Below are 16885 nucleotides of genomic sequence, written 5' to 3'. Positions count from 1 at the left end.
GCTGTCTTGGCGATTCCAGAAGTGCCACCGCTTTGGGTAGGAGGCGAAGGTGAGGTGCGAGCCGGCTGTGATGGTCTCTCTGCCAGAATTTCCAGCTTGGGGAATTGTACTGAACTTGCCTAAGCTCTGCTTAAAGCTTGTTTCTGTTCTTAAATGCTTCTCTTCTTTATATGGTTTCTATGCCCTCTTAAGGCTGCTGGAATCCATTTCAGGCTTCAATCTGTGGCTTGAGATGATTAATGCATCTGTTTTCACATTGCTGGAACAAAAGGCATTAAAATACGATTTATCTTGAGAAAGATTATTTAAAATACAAATCATATGAAAATTGTTAATTTGACTTCTGCTATTTGAAATGTAAAAATATTAGTGAGTTATAGAAATGAGAAATTGCATATGGATTTTCTCTTGTAAGTTCTTTTCCTTAGAAACCAAAATTCGTATCTGAAAATGGTTGAACTGGAGGAAAAAACCTTCTATTTGAAGACATATGTTTGGAGACGGATTACTTTATTCGAGACTGCATTTGAGTGACTTAATTGCTTGTAGCTACAGAAACTTGGCATATATGAGGAGTTACTCTTCTGTGTTTTCGTGCATACTGTATGAAGTCTAGTTGTTCCAAGCTCACTTTTTAGTTCTAGTTGGATACTTTATATATTCATAAATATTAACAGAAGATTGTAACAAAGAGTAGCCTGCTCATTTAGGGAATTGCTTCACATTCCCTCTCTCCTCTCCAAGATTTTAATTGCTTTCTTTTTAATGACCAGCTTTTCTCCTCCTCTGGCATTCCCAAAAATTTTCTGGGTAAATGAGTATGACTGAATTGATGGACTGACAGATGGTGTACATGAAAGGAAAGTGCCCCCCTCCCCTCCCAGCTCCAGTAAGTTCCTGCAGTGTTGAACTTCTGCCATCTTTGTAGTTGAGAAAATAATTTCTCTTGCTTAAAGTGCCGGTTCTGCAGGCACGTTTGCCACTGTGACTGCTGTGAGAGCAGCATTACCCACTGACAGGGGTTCTGCTGCTGTGAATATGCCTTCGGATGAATGCATTTAAACACCGATGGTGATCCTCTTCCTGTAGAACGAGACCTTACTTGAAGCTGTTTGTACGTTCGCTTAAGTTTTCGATACAGAGGTTTCTTGGCGGTGGATTTCAGGAAGTGAATAAACTTCCCTGTTTTGAATTTTAAAAAATCTTGAACAGATGCAGGCTTGCTACCGTTTCAGAGCGTTATAAATACAGACTTGAATTAGCTTTAGGAAAGTTAAACCTCAGAATTACAAAAGAATAGGCAAAGGCTGAAACTATGCCATACTATTTCTCTAACTCATAAAACGTTGGTTTGAGGAAGGCAAGGGAAATACTCCCTTTTCTCTTACCTCCTGCTTTTCTTTTTGGTTAAATGATAACCTAGGATGAGATGGCAAAACTCCTGAGCTTGGAAGTCAGGATCTATCAGTAAGTGCCAAGGGACAGGGTTCTTCATTCGTTTGACTGTAGTGAAAACAAACTAGAATCTGCTTGGTCTGTGTTAAAGACAGTAAATGAATCATAGTTAAAAACTATATTTTAACAATAACTCTTTCTTTAAACATGAAACATTTAATGTGAATTTTTTAAAACCAAATGTACTGCTAACTTATATTCTTGATAAGTTAGTCCCATGAATCTGAAGAATCGATTTGCTGTGATGGAATACCAGTAATCCTTTTCTTTTTCCCTTTTAGAAATGTGCAACAGAAGAATGTTTCTTCTTTGAGCGTTTGGAATCTAATAACTATAACACTTATCGATCACGGAAATACTCTGATTGGTATGTGGCACTGAAAAGAACTGGACAGTACAAACCTGGACCAAAAACTGGACCTGGACAGAAAGCTATCCTTTTTCTTCCCATGTCTGCTAAAAGCTGATTTCCATGGCGGATTCCGAGCACATATGCCACACTACACTAAAGACGTCGAGTTTCCTTACTCCTCTCCGAAGTAGTGAAAATATAAGCAATTATTTGCTGATATTAACTACTTTTGCAGATACCAGATTAAAACATGAATGTTTCATACTGTCTTTATATTGCTCTTTAAACCTATTGTGCCAGTGTGTGTGGAGGTAAAATTACTTGGAAAATATATTTTCAGGATCAATAACACTTCTGTTTTCTGCTAGGTATCTATGTAGAGCTATTTTATTTACCTTATGTTTGCTTTACAGAGTAAAGGAAAACAAATCTGATATTTATAGCACACTTACAGCAATATTTACCTTTTAAAATAATTTATATCTATAGCTTACTAGAGAATAGAGTAAATAATTACCTAAAAAGAAGTCCATGGATAATTTTAATATGGTCTAAATAACACTACAATAATAATTCTAAATTATTAATATAATGAAATGTGAAATGTACTGCAATCATGTAATGTTTCTGTAGGACTCGGGCAGCTCCCTGTGGTATAGTTTGTAGAACAGGCCTGTGTAGACAGCTGGAAACTCTCTCATGGTTATATCAATCTTACCAAACCCTTCCCGGTATCCGTAAAGTAAGAGTTTAGCTACATTGCTGGTGATGGGAGTAGCGTCTTTCGTCCTAGCAAGCTCATCGAGATCCATCCATTCACACCTCAGGCACTCCTGCTGGCAGAAGCTGATGTTGAAGGAGGAGGGCTGCAGGCGACAGATGATGTACATATCCGACTTCCCAAAGGCTCCGGGGTGTTTGTGTTGCTGTCTTATGCTTAGGATGGACTTGAACTCTGACTTAATGCCAGTCTCTTCAAAAACCTCTCGAACTGCTGTCTCTCCTAGGTGAAAAGAGCAATCTTTTACAACACATACAAGAATAGCTTAACACTCTTTAAACCTTTTGGTCATGGAAAACTTCTAACTCCAGGCATTCTCTGTTCTGCTTCATGAGCTTTTTAGAATGTAAGCCTGTTTGTTTTGACACAAGGATAAGCTAATTTTTTGGTCCCCGAACAACAGTAATTGCTATATGCCTTTCTTGTGTATATCCTACAAAATGATGAAAGTAAGAGACTTTCGATGATGCTGTACAGGGTGGGGTTTTGAAACGACATTCTAACGGTCGCTGGCTCCACTGATCTCTTAATCTAAGACAGCATTGCACCCTTTTTTTAGTTCTTTGAATCTTAGCCCCTGTCTCCCTCCTTGCCTCTACCCAGTTTCAGGTTCAGGCCCTGTGCAGCTGAACACCTGCACGTATGTCAGGTCATTTGATGAAATCACTTGGTTTCATTGCACTTTGCCACAGGTGTAACAAAATGGGTAAAACTATTGTTTGCAGAAAGTGAAAGTTGGCACTAAGTCCTTTTCAAAATGTTATCTTGTGTGCCTCGTGACATTTGAAATATGCCATAATACCAGTATAGCACGTAGCCTCTTCTTGCAGAAAACATGATGCATCCATGCTGCACGTGTACATTTTGTGTACATCAACCAAAGTGATGTGTTAACATTCCTCCTTGCAAAAGTAGCTGTAACTTCAAGGGTGCAGAGGGTCTGTGTACTGCAGTTACAGCCAGAGAATTACCCATCTATCCAATACGCTTCAAAAGAGCAGCTTTTTCTCTTGAGTAGTAACTTAAATTGAAGAGCCCAAATGAGATTTTTGATACTCCACTTACTTCCCCAAATTCTGCAGTTTCATTGTAGTCAAGTCAAATCCTACTTGCCTGGGGTCCTATCAGTAGGTAAAATACGAGCTTTTTCCAAATCTATGTAAACTCATAGGTAAATGCATATAGCTGTTTTGTAATGTTACCTGCGTCAGTTAGTTCATTTTTAGTAAGAAATGAGTGCGCTGGCTTACTTCCAAAAGCAAAATACATTTTACAAGACCTTGTAGAGATTTGCCTTCCTATGGAAGCTTACATCGTTGACATGTCAGAGGTGAACAAAACAGACACTTTAGGGGTAGTTTCGAATATTGGAAATAATTTCAGGATGTACAGTGGCTAGCAATATATAAACAAAATGATTTATCCAGCAGAGGCCAAACAACCGTAGGTTAATGGCCCTGATTCTGCACATACTTCTGCCTCAGCTCAACTTCCATCTTGCAATGGAACGAGCTGTGTGAAGTTTACACCAAGTATATAGAGGTCTTTGTGGGACTGGAGACCCGTTAATACATGATGTCTGCAGAACATTTATGTTTGTGACGTTATTACAGTATTAATTAGTTAAAAGGCTACTGCATGTGGGGAAGAAGCACATGAGGGAAGATACTCATTTACCATTATTGACTCTTGGAAAGAGTGCATTTTATGTTGCCCAGAGAGGACTCTGCGGTCCTCTGGTTTAAAACAGAGGTTTAAAACAAAGTGGTTGTGAAGCAGACTCCCTGTGGCAAGTGTTTTTATTATTAGGCAAGGGGCTGTATTACACAAAAGTGGTCAAAGAAGGTAAACAACTGAGATCATGAGGAATGCTGAGGCAGGCTATGGTAAGAAAAATGAAATAATTAGGGATTTCATTTAACCTTTGAGCTTTGCTTTTAGATAAAGTGCCTTTTTCTGTTTCCCTTTTATTTAAATGTGTGTATATATATAAAAAAATATATAATGACAGTTAAACTACAAGGAACACTAGGGCTTGAGTTTCAGAAATAATCAAATACAAAAATGCCTGCACTTTGCTTAATCTGCATTATGAAACTATTCAAATCACTTGCGCAAGTCAGTTTGTACTCATTAAAGTAGGCAGCCGTATATTTTGTCACTTCATATAACCACAGGATCTTCAAGCATTGTAATTGCAATTTGTAATTGTAATTTGAAATTTAGTCTCTTGAATGATTGTGAGTTTATAAGGTTTGAGGTAAGGATAAAAAAAGTAAAATTAAGCTCTATTGTATTTTATGCTTCACTAATTTATATCTTCTTGTAACATTAAGATGTGATGCAAAGAACTGTAACTTTTATTATTATATAGTTCAGTAGTGGCAGGAGGGGAGCTGTAAGAGACTCATTTCCTCCTAGATGTTTCTCAATACCTACGTCCAGGCTCCGGCCATCTCACTGGTTATTTGAGGGATGGCCACTGGCTTACTCGGTATTCCTCAGGGGAAGCTGCTGCCAGTGCTGGTCATTCTTTTCCCTCAGTACAAAAATCCCTCTGGTATCTCCTAGAAGTGAAAGGGGGCCTGGCTTGACAACAAACACGGCATTTGGGATTCTTCTGAAAACATGAATCCATTTCACTATGTTACATGTAATTGCATCGTCAAGCAAATAATTTTGATTTCTATCACCGTGTTTGACGAAAAGACTTAAAATGTGACTCATGAGTTACGAACACTACGACTCGGCCATATCTTGCTAACTAGAAACTTTCTCCATGTTTTGAAATAATGAACTGGAATACAAGCCCTTCACATATTGCTGTAGGAAGGCTGCTAAAAACAGTAGATATTTCTAAGGTATGAAACAGTCAGGAAACCTGGGCTCGATACCCAGTTTGCCAGAGCTGCTGCACTGCTCTGGGCAACATTTCTGAGTTCTGCATTTTTGAGTTACTGGAAGAATATATTCATATCTGAATACTGATGTGGGGCTAAATTAATGTGAGCAAATGTAACTCTTGAAAACAAGACCTACCTAATAACTGCAGTGTAACTTAAGCATTAACCAGTCTGTGGATCATAATTTTAAGGGGTGAGATACAAGGAGAGAAAGCACATTTTTCTCTCTCTTCATAAACACCCTTGTTCATTCACCTCTGAACATAACTGCAACAGTGTTCACCATCACCTGTGTGACACTGGGTAGAAATGATAGGTTTCCTCAAATTGGCATTGTTTTTTAATACAGAAGTGCCTTATGTCTCTGGTTGAAAGTAGGTGCCCGCAAGACCCAGGCGCTGCACTTCATGCTGGTCCTGTGCCAAAGAGCTCTTAGTCTAAAGAAATCAAATGAACAAGGGTGGAAAGAAGCAAGGGTATTTATTTCTGTTTTGCACATAAAAATGGAGAGTTGGAAATTTTTGTTCAGTACGGCATTGAGCTCACTGCCCTGGATTCCAGTGTGAGCTGAGAGCTCGCTGTTGCAGTTTTATTTGGGTTATATACTGATTACCTTAATCCTCTGCACTTTTGGCTCATATTACAGCATATCCAACAAACCTACAAAAAATAAGCTGGCTTCAAGCACTCACTTAAGAGAAATTGTGGAAAAGGGTAAATGTTATCAATACAAAGCCTCTCTGCCCTGAACATAGTGTTACCCCGTTACCATTGGGATCATGTCACTTCATCTATTCACCATTAATTCAAAGAAGTGATTACTCGTAGGAGTGATGTGGGTCACGATGTATTTCAGTACAGTTAATGTCTTTATAATTCTGTTGACATCTGACCTGTTATCCTAGGACTTACCAATGTCTTCGCCTGGATTAGACAGACCTCCTGGAAATTTCCATGCATTTAGAGTCTGTATTGGAGGAAAAAAATATTAATGAAGTATGCAGCCTGTTCTGTACTCTCTAATATGAAGGAGACAATTAACGTGACTTTTTTTTGTTGACGTTGCAGTATTACAAACATCAGTAAGGCTTTAAGTAGGAACTTCTTTGTTCTTGCTAATGCGATGATCGGAGATCTCTACAGTCTGTATGAAATATTGGAACAAAACATCTACTGATTGAAAATACAAACTGTCTAACCGTCATTAGACAACATTGCTGCTAGATAACTAGATAGAGTAGTTGAATATTAAAAAAAAGCTGCTATAGACTTATAATCTTATATTTAATCACTAATGTATTCCACTTCCATGGTTTTGGCTTTTAAAAAATGTATATATATTTAATCTTACAAACAGGTATTATGATTGTAGTACTGTTCTATACTGCACTGGCTTTAAGATGACTTTGTGTGTCTGTAATAATCATTTAGTGTAACTTGTCGTTTGTTTTCATGGAATACAACAACTGAGGCCTTGTGTGTGATTTATACATAGAAGCATTTATTGAATTGCAATAAAGTTCAGTACTTAGAACGTGAAGTGCAGACTTGGTGTCGTTACTGATACTGGTAAAGGAGTCCCAGTTCTTACACCCCTTGCAAATGCATAAAGATTTGTAGGCGTTACCTTTACATCCATGTACTATTCTTTTTATTTCTTTCCTTATTAAAAATTTATGTAGGAAGAAATTAACCTTCAACCAGAAATTAACAAAGTAAAAAGGTACGCTCTGGGAAAAAAAAGAGGTAGCTTTTCTTGTACATGCAGCATAGAGAGGGAAGTTTTGTGCTTTCCAGTGATTTGAAACTCCACCGACTACATTGGAAAATGTTTTTTTTTCTGGGCACTCTTAAAGTGCTTGGATAGGAATTTAAAGTAATGGATTAAAAATAGCGCAGATGGAAAATACATATATTTGTCTGTTGGCTTTCAAATTTGCTTTCAGTTCCTGGAAATCTTTCTTTGTGTTCTGTGGAATTGTCCTTTCATGATTAAACCCTAACAGCTTTTAAAATTCCACCAGCTGTTTAAATTTTTTTTTTAAGCTTTCAGAACACCGTTTGTATTAGAAGTCACCATTTCAGGGAAATTGTCCATTTCATGGGGAAGGAGAAGGGAGAGGAGTGGTGGAACTGACAGAGGGAAACAGACGCTGTCTGAGCCAATTTCCTTGCACTGAAATATTTTACTTGTTCACCGCGTAAGAAATGTATGGGTATTCATACACTTCAGGTTTTATACTTAATTTTATCCACTCGATCAAAGAAAGCTGTGAAGAGGGGAGTCGGAAACAATCATTTTTTTCCTTTCACCTTCCTCACTCAGTGTGCGAGGTGTCAGCTTTGTTCTGGAAAGGTAAGCTGAAATAGTTGACTTGGAATATACCCGTCCTGCTTTTCAGAATGAGCTGGAGGGAAGGGTGGTGCCAGGCTGCTCCTCTTGTGTTCTGGGGCCAGAGGCTAAGAGGTGATGTCTGGCGAGTATGGAATTGGGCCTAGAACCTGCACAGAACATCTGATGTCTCACTGTAAAACTGGATAGAGATACCTGCACTTAAAATGGCGGTAGGTGAGCTTTAACAAAACCACAGCGTTAAGAAGTTAAACCTTAAGCCTCCTGGACTTAGGAAACTACTATTTCCTTCTAAATATGCGGAATGTGTGATTTCCATTTTTACTCTTTGAGACCTGTTTAAGATATTTACTAAAAGGTAAGCATGCCATTTTAGAATTTCTGTGTGCATAAAAGGAAAAATAAAGGTAGCATTTCTAAAGTTTACAATGTGCTGTTCTGATCCTGAAGACTCGCTAGAACTGGACCCACTTTTGGAGCCTATAGCTTGCATGCTGGATTTATGCTTTAGTTGGTAATCACTGCATGTAAGCCTGAGGGTCCTGCTATAGAGAAGTCCTTGAAATGCTACTTTATGGTAAGTAAAAATATAAAATTAATAGGAAACAAGAAAAGAGTGTTTCTCTTCCTCTAAACTCGTGTTACAAGTTCAACATGTTGTATGATTGAACCTGCCTATGAAAGCACTCTTTCATTGAAGTTCATTAACTGTGTTGTAGTTACCAATGAACTGAAGCGATGTTTTGGGTCCTGAGAAGAAACCTCTTAGTAGCTATTTCAGGAAAGACAGAAAAATGTAGCCAGTGAGATTCTGGCATAGTTTTAACTATATAAAATGAAAATGATGCATCCATGTCTACTTCAGTTAGTGTATGTAAGTTTTGATTGTTTCCATGTTAAAACTGCAGTTAATTTCATGTACTAGAGACACTTATTTAATTTGCAAAAGAAAGCATAATGGAAGCTAAGTATATTTTAAATGGAATAGCACAGGCAACTGCTAATGAGCTAGCGCGCTTTCTGCACTTGCTGTATTAAAACCTAGGTTAGCCTGATAGAGGCTGGAAGACATGACCAGTGACGGACGCTTGGCTACCTCAAGCCACATCACACGCCCCACCATCACCACACTAATACGCTCTGGTTTGGCATTCTCAGTAGCGAGGTCAAGCACTTCAGTTTGTGAGAAGTTAATGATCTTTACACCTGCTGTACAAAGGTGGTCTCCAGGTCGTGGTCAACCATGTTATTGCTTATTTAAAGCCACAGATACGCCTGGAATTTTTGAAACCAAACAAAATCAGAATCCTTCTCCCAAAATCTGCTTTGAGCCATGGGGGTTTTCCAGAGGTCTGCATGGATCCAAACACAAGATCAGGGATTCTTGGGTCAGTTACAGGAGAAAACAGAAAACTCCAAGCAGAAAGGCTACTTAATTCTGCTGATTCAATCACCAGTTATAATTAACAACAAAGCCGTTGATTTTCAACGTCTTTTTTTTTTTCCTTCAAATGCAATACAGCAATCTGTTGATAGATGTGTTCTAAGACACACACAAATTGACTATCACAATTTTGGACTGAAATGAAAAGAAAAAGATCTTTGTTTTATACTATAGAGTAGGCTTATCTAAAGGAACTTCTCTATTTTATAATCCTATAACAAACTCACCCTATTTCTGTCTTGTACGACCAACACCTTTCCAGTGCTTTCATCTAGAACAGCACCTAGCGGAGAGATAATATTGAAAAAGATTGTTAGACAACTACATTCAATCTTAACAACCATAATTTAACATATTTTGATAAAGCATGACAAACCCCTAATGACACTCAGCTTACAGTTAGCAAGATTTAACTGGATGAATCCCAGAAAGGTTTGTCAGTGGAAAACTGATACAGAGTAAAATATGAAAAAAGATTAAGTATCCTGTATAAAAATGCAAAGTTAGCAGTACCAAGATAAATACTTCCTACATTAATTGCAGATTAGACAAGAAATGAAAAGAATAATTTGCTTGTGTTAATATTATTAGAACTAAAGAATGCAAGATCAAGACATCTTCCAAATAATCTAGCAAAGCTGCTTGCTTCAGCAGACACATGCCTGTAATCTTGCTCAAGCAACAGAAATTTTCCCAGTGACCCTGGCCGAGTAGCCACGATGGGCAAGAACCCTTCTCCAGAGAAATTCATGACAAAACTCCTGCCCGAGTGTCTTCTGGTTAATAATACACAAGGTTTAGTACTCGATGGGGCGACTATACTGATAATGTTCAACTAGTTGACTCTAAACTCATACTGTACTACCCAGCTAACAACTCATGATAGGAACTGCACAGTAATCTGAGTCAATTTATTAATCAAAAAGCATTGCTTCCAAGTGGAAAAGTGATACTTTCACTTGATTCACACATCCTGATTTGTTTTTTTTTACTGAAAAGTGCAGCTTTTCCTTGTGTCCTCATGCTCAGCCCATGACTTTCTCCCACAGATTACAAGTTTTCCTACTTTTTAAAACCCAAGTGCTTTCATGTTTAATCATCATGTCACACTCATTGGTCATACTTTCAAAATGTCCTCCCTTTAAAACAGGTATTTTTCTCAGATTTTAAAGCGCGCTGTGGTGAGCAGAATGAGCACAGTGGTGCAACTTACCAGGCTCTTTTCCATATCAGTCATGCATGGGTTTCAAATTAGTAGGTAATGATAAAAAAATGCTTGTATCATTTTACAGCAGGAGGAGGAGTATATGGACAGATCTGTGATGATATACACATTTAAAATGCTATGGGGCAGTATTTCCACGGAAGGGAATTATTAAGGAATGAGTGTCCAGCTGAACACATTTTCTGTTTTTTTAATAATACATGGCAGACTTATGTGTAGGAGGAGTATTGAAAAGATTAAATACCAATCTTCCTTCAAGATATGTCAAAGGACGTGCTTTAAGAGGGTAGTCACACATCTGCCTCCCCATGGCTTGTGACTTTATGATTTCATTCCTCCTGTAAATATTTAGCCATGTCCAGGTTCAAGTACTGTACTGATTAAAAGAGGGAACAAAAGGAAAGCAGGAGAAACGTCGATGCATGCTGTGATTACAGGGATTATTTTCTAGAAAAGACATTCTTCAGCCAAATGGTTTGCCAAGACCAAGGAGGACTGCTGAAGACAGGAAACTGCAGCTTGAATCAAACAGAAAGAACGTTTTTCTCTCCTCTCTTCCCCAGAAATCGATGCCTGTGAATGTAATTTTTGGCAGTGAAATTCTGGATGAGATGTCCAGAATCTCTGCTAGACGATACCTAAATCCAAAGCAAGAAGAAAGAAAAAACACTATTGGGATTTGCTGTCTGGTCTCATTTTCCCAGGTGTAACTCAACAGTCCCGCTGCTGAAGCTCGCTGGGCCACACCTGGTTAGCATCGGTGAGATCAGAGCTTGGCTGCCGGCTCCGAGCTGTGGTTTTAAAAACTCTCCCTCTTGCTACAAATGTGGTACCTGGAGCTTCAAATCATCCAATGCCAAGATGACTTTCTGGAAAGGTTTACACTTAGAAGCAAACCAAGTAATTGCTATTACAACACTGCTTTGTTTTGAATGTTCTCTTTTGGGAAATAGTAAGAAAATGATTTAAAAAAAGAAAAAAAAAATCCCTTAGACAACTCCAGACAATGAGTAATGGAGGGGAAAAATATTTTCATTCTACCTGTTTTATTTATGACTGATGCAAACATGTACGAAAAGATGTTCAGAGTTGAAAAGCACTTGTCATCCATGTAATAAGCGCACGCATGACTGCTTGCATTGTAAACATCAGCAGACAGGAATAGGTATTACTTTGTAAAACAACTTGGGAACTGCTTTTAAATCACTTTTGGTTCCTTGGACCATCATAATCTATCCTGCGCAGTCGCACATTTATGAGCTGCTCGTTTTACACATTTCCTTAACAGGACTGGCCAAGGCTGATGATCATGCGCGTGTGAGAGTGTGGGGAGACCCTTCTCTCTCTTCAACTCCAATGGCTTTGTTTCAATAACTAGGTTAAGGTAGGTAGCAATGCAACTAACAGCCGTGTTGTAAGGCTTATGTGAGGGAGAAGAGAAAGACTTTTACTTTTGTTCCTCTCCTTTTACTTTCCTTCCTCAACTTGTCTTCCTGTGCCATTGTTACGTGGCATATTTACAAACACGTCACTTTCTGGATGGCAGACCACTTCCTCCTAGGAGGCGGAGAATTTTGGAAATGCTTTTCAAAAACATCTTAATCATTTCATACACCAGAAGCTTTTCTGTACCTTTACATATTTGGAAAATCCTGCCGCCTACAAACGGATGCAGTAAGTTAGTTGGAAGACGCATCACATATTCCACTATTTCTAAACAATAATGGCCAAGCCCAATGAGTAACGTTTGCTACTCTCTGCTTGGCGACTCTGATCTAGTCTGGCAAAGTATGACCTGACCTTGCTTATTCACACCTTTGTCATCACTTGGCTGGATGACGCTGAGGCACTAGCCCTGGCTGCGCAGCGTTCACTGTGTGGGAAACTCCAGACAGGACGAAAACCAGCTGCTGGTCTACTTGGCAACGCAGGCTCGCTACCTGTTGTCTGCTCCCTGTGCTGGCCTCCCGCAGGCTAGCAAACCACTCTCAACACCTCCGCTCTTTATTTTCAGGATGCTCAAGGGACTAAGTCCTGTATTTAACTGATTGGCCACAGCTTTGAGATGAAGACTCTCAGCAGATTTGCTTCTTTTTACTGCTTCTCTTACTTTTCTAAAATACAGTTTTTTGTGCAGGAAATAAAAATGTCTAGGGTTTGGCACATACACACAATATAAATGCACACATTTAAACAATTTAATATTTCAATAAAATTAATTAAATATAGAACGAAGCCCTTCCACTACTTAGGCTCTCCCCCTGAAGTAGAAAGATAATGGAATAAATATATGCCAGGTGGTATCCACACTGCTTAGTGTATTCTTGGAATGTGTTCCAGATCCACTGGGAGCGGAACAGAGGAAAAACAAAATACTGCAATCATTATTTCACACACAGAAATCTGTTTGTTTACCTGCACAAATGCCTTAAGTCTTTACGTCTTTTAAAGAAACTCCCAATAATGCATAAAAATGTACAAGTTTGAAAAGTGGTAGCGAAGAATACATACATTATATGTCGTGCAGTTTTTAAATCTGTGCAATAAATTATGAAATCCATATACCTGCGTTTATGAAACTTTTTCTTTACTCAAAGTTTTTTCCTACTTGCAGAGTGCAAAGTTTTTATCTCAAAGTACAACAGCAAATTATGCTTTGAAAGTGCGTTTGTCGCATTTTCAAATGTTTATTTGAGAGTTTTTCAAGTTATGATTTTTCTTATTATAAGTCCCTCCTGATAACATCAGGGTTACAACACATCTATTACATGATTTTCTTTTAAACAGCACTTTCAGCTATGCAAAACCTACTTCAAAAAAATCCCCTTTCAGTTAGTCATGTTTCCTTAAACATGCAAGTTATAACCGTAAGGAGGAACACGGTGCTTTTGCTAGGAGAATGCATTTTCTTTACTCGAGTTTAATGCCACATATTTTAATGGTGAGGTTTTCATACCTCAGGAAAACATGCTCTAACATGTCCATTGAAAAAATCTAAGCCTGTCTTCAGCTTCTGCGCTGCCCTCTGCTGGCTTTGTCACTGGAAACTCCCACCGCCGACAGCAATAGCACTGTGTTCTAATCGAAGGCCTTGTTTTTCCAAAACTCACTTTCACCTGACCTGCTGCTACATAGAATAATCCAGCTTTTATGAGTCCTTCCTAACTAGATTTTTCAAATTGCTATTTATGGGTCTTAACACCATTTGGTGAAGAATTAACGTCCCTGCAAGCTAAGGACAAACGAGTCAAGCTTGTAAGGGGAGAGATTTGCTGTCTCTCTGCAGTAACTGCCGAGTGTTATATAGCCTTTACCAGTACCCGAGGGGTACTGGTACTACTCCAGATTACAGGAATTACTGAGTGATGGGACAGGTAATTGCAGTCTGTGGAAGACTGCTGAGAGAGAGAGGGCAAAAACAATTCAAATTTGGTGAAGCTGAGTTCAGGTTGACTCATCATCAGTGCCTTGTACTGCGCTGTATAAAAAAAACAGGACACCATCTTATCTAGTTCCTTGGGAATTTCGACAGTTTTTAGAGCAAGTCCTTTCCAACTGTGGTTGTGGGAGATCTAGGTGGGCAGAAGTATGGTGTCCAGATGTTTGTTTGTTTGTTTGTAAAATATATTTGTTTGGGTTGTGGACTTCTAGGCACAGTTTAGAGGAGCTTTTGGACTGTTGTAGTTCAGGCTAACAGTTATGCTAGCTCCTGAACAATCCCTGTTGAGTCAAGTTTGCCCCATTTACAGACCTTAACTGGAGCATAGTTTAGGCAGATGCATATATTAAGCATCTACAGCAAAGACAGGGAGCAGAGAAATGATTTTTTTCTAGGAAGTCTGTAGTTACTTTTTTAGTTTTAAAAAACTGTTCGAACTTTGAAATCCTACCTCTCTTATCTGCAAGGTGAAAGCCAAGATATGTTTCTCAAAATGGTGTTTAAAAACAGTATTTGTGAGGTAAATTTTAAAGCTTCAGGACCACGTTTTCTTCTCCCCAAGCTGTTTACAATTTTCTCAAACTGGAATCGTTTTGAGAAACCTCCCTTTTTATTGGCCTGTTTCTACCAACATGCACAGTTGTACAGGCGCGTTCACGAATGACACGCTTCACTTTGTGAAGTTACCCAAACAGTAAATAGCTGGTTTCTATGCGTTGGTTGTGCAAAGGAACAGCCGATTTCCTACTGAACCTGGTCCTGAGGGCTCGTTCAAAAGGCTTTTCGTGGGTCCAACCACTTTTGTAACTAACCTGCAACCCCCAGCTGGTGGGTGGCGTACCCTGGTAGCCTGCTGGGCCCTTCTCCCAGCCACAGCGTCAAGGTGGATGAGCCCTGCTCGGCGTGGTGGAAAGCAAAGCCTTGCGAAGCGGCCGCCGCCGCAAACCTGCTCTGGAGGATGGGGACGCGCAGCCAGACGGCGACGCGGCCTTCCTCCCGCCACCGGGCCACCGCGTCTGCAAGAGAGCAAGGTAAGGAGGGTAAGGGCCACTGCCGCCGCTCAGAGACCCCCCCTTGCCCTTGCTCCTTCTGGTTTTAAACCTGGCTGCGCACAACAGCCGGGATTAATGCGTGAAAGTCTGTATTTTCACCTCATTTACCACAGGGCCAAGCTACCACCGGTGTGGGAAACGTGTCAGCAGCGACAGGTGGAGAGGAGGCACCGCCACCTCGGCATTTTACATGGTACCATTTGGTGTTCACACATAAAACGTTAGGATCTGCCGTAAGGCAAAGGGAAATGGATCTTTGCTCCCTTCCGCCGCCTCAGCCAACACCCTCCACCACACGGCCGCGGCTGTGCACCCGTCTGTGGAGGGCGACGACCACCGCCCGCCCAGCGCAGCGGAGGCGGCTGAGGGGAGTTCACTCACGGGCCGAGGCGCACCGGGGAGAGCCGCCGCCCCCCACCCCACCCGCCCTGCCGCCCCGGGGCCCCCCGCTCGGCACTTGCCCCGCAGCCACCGCCCGAAGGCAGCCCGCTCCAGGCGGAGGGGGCGGCGCAGCTCGGCCAGGTCCACGCTCACCCCCCCGAACTTGTCCGGCCGCGCCCGGAGCCCCGCTAGGGCCCCCCAGCCCCGCGCCCGGCGTAGCGCCCGCCACAGCCTCACCATGGCGCTGCGCAGTGTAGAGCCGGGTAGGGCGGCGGGAAGCGGCCGCCCCCGGGGCGGTGCCGGCCTCTGCTCCCGGAACCGCTCGGCGGCAGCCGGCGGGGCAGCATGTCCGCCTCCTCCAGAAGGAAGAGCAAGGGGCGGCCGGTCCCGGGCGGCGATGGTGGCGGCAGCTCCCCGCGGGCCGCCCCCCCCGGCGCTGCCGAGGGCGGGCCGCTGGCGCTGGGCGTTGCCGACCCCGTGGAGGCAGGTACGGGGGTTGGGCGGTGGGGCCAGGCTCACGCCTGTCCTGGCCCGGCGGGCTGAAGGCGGCTCGTTTAAAAATGAGTCCTTGCAAAGCCGGGTTCCCGCTCCCCGCGGCCGCCAGAGCGGGCCCGGCCCCGGCGGCGGGGACTGGCGGGCCCGAGGGGCTGCCCCGTCCCCTCACGGCCGGGGGTTGTCTCTCAGGCAAGGTCGGCTGAGCCTCCGTGAAATTTGCTTTTTATTACGGTGTCGAAGAGTAATGACTGCCGCAGAAGGGTCCCGCCGGTAGCTAAAACGGGGTGGAAAATCCAGCAAGCAGCAGCCTGTAACCATGGGTGTTTTCAGGCCTGTCAGAAACGCTGTCCCGTTATAGCGCGGTTTCCCGCCAAGAGGGTCCCTGCGCTTCCCTCACGGCTGGGCGCTGCCTCTCACGAGGGATTGGAAGGGTTTTGTTACTTGTACTGATTGGGGAGGGCGAGAAATGCTGAATTCGTCTGGTAGGTAGGAAAAATGATGTATTTTTTTCTCCTGAAAATGTTTAGGAGATGACAAAGTTCCAAAAATGTTGCAAAGAGCCCTCGCCCAGCTGTCGCTGAGCAGCATGAAGTCTGCAAACGTATGCATAGGTCGTCCGGTCTTGCTTACCTCCGCCGATGGGCGCCAGGAGGTGAGACTCCTTCTTGTTCCTACAAGTGCTTTTCTTGTGCTTTCAGTGTGTTCCTGTTGTATTCAATAGGGACCACAATGGAGCATGCATTGAGAAAGATAATGAATGCGCTTTTCCATGTTTTCTACGCTGTAGTTACGTCTCTATTTTCAGTACTGGAAAAAATCCATGCTGATGATTTTTTCAAGAAATTTATAAGTCATGTGTGTGAATATATGTATTGTATGTTATATATGCGCACAGATGTATTTTGTTTGCAAAGAAAGAATATAGCCTTTTACCCTTCTTTCTTCATCAATTTGTAGTATTTCCTAGTCAGCGTGGTGTATGCTTTTGTGTCATCTGCAGAATGT

The 16885-nt window shown here is 41.5% G+C and overlaps 3 protein-coding genes across 6 annotated transcripts in view; 2 read left to right on the top strand and 1 right to left on the bottom strand.

Moving 5' to 3' along the window:
* FGF2 (fibroblast growth factor 2) overlaps positions 1-1922 on the top strand; it is a 29667-nt gene extending 27745 nt beyond the window's left edge. Inside the window, 1 exon segment of the mRNA XM_075150485.1 lies at positions 1737-1922. Within this exon segment, the coding sequence (XP_075006586.1) occupies positions 1737-1922 (186 nt within the window).
* Positions 1521-15630, bottom strand: NUDT6 (nudix hydrolase 6). Its single transcript, XM_075150218.1, has 5 exons — positions 15466-15630; positions 14765-14968; positions 9516-9571; positions 6404-6458; positions 1521-2810 (listed from the first exon to the last, which is right to left on the bottom strand). The coding sequence occupies exons 1-5, from the start codon at positions 15623-15625 to the stop codon at positions 2422-2424; spliced, it is 864 nt and encodes a 287-aa protein (XP_075006319.1). The 5' UTR covers positions 15626-15630; the 3' UTR covers positions 1521-2421.
* An 82-nt stretch (positions 15631-15712) lies between these two features.
* Positions 15713-16885, top strand: part of AFG2A (AAA ATPase AFG2A) — a 226313-nt gene continuing 225140 nt past the window's right edge. For all 4 annotated transcript variants that reach the window (XM_075150207.1, XM_075150208.1, XM_075150209.1 and 1 more), the window contains exons 1-2: positions 15713-15872; positions 16408-16532. In XM_075150207.1, coding sequence (XP_075006308.1) covers positions 15731-15872; positions 16408-16532 — 267 coding nt within the window. In that variant the 5' untranslated portion in view covers positions 15713-15730. The remainder of the gene's footprint in view (positions 15873-16407; positions 16533-16885) is intronic.

Source organism: Calonectris borealis, chromosome 4 (genome assembly GCF_964195595.1).
Source record: "Calonectris borealis chromosome 4, bCalBor7.hap1.2, whole genome shotgun sequence".
NCBI classification, from domain to species: domain Eukaryota; kingdom Metazoa; phylum Chordata; class Aves; order Procellariiformes; family Procellariidae; genus Calonectris; species Calonectris borealis.
The sequence above is the reverse complement of the archived record's forward strand: the minus strand, read 5'-3'. Positions and strand labels throughout refer to the sequence as shown.

Coding starts and splice junctions, on each gene's coding strand:
- NUDT6 (XM_075150218.1), bottom strand. CDS start 15,625: ATGGTGAGGCTGTGGCGGGCGCTACGCCGGGCGCGGGGCTGGGGGGCC. Junction 6,459..9,515: donor TCGTACAAGACAGAAATAGG/GTGAGTTTGTTA, acceptor CCTCCAATACAG/ACTCTAAATGCATGGAAATT. Junction 2,811..6,403: donor TAATCCAGGCGAAGACATTG/GTAAGTCCTAGG, acceptor CTTTTCACCTAG/GAGAGACAGCAGTTCGAGAG.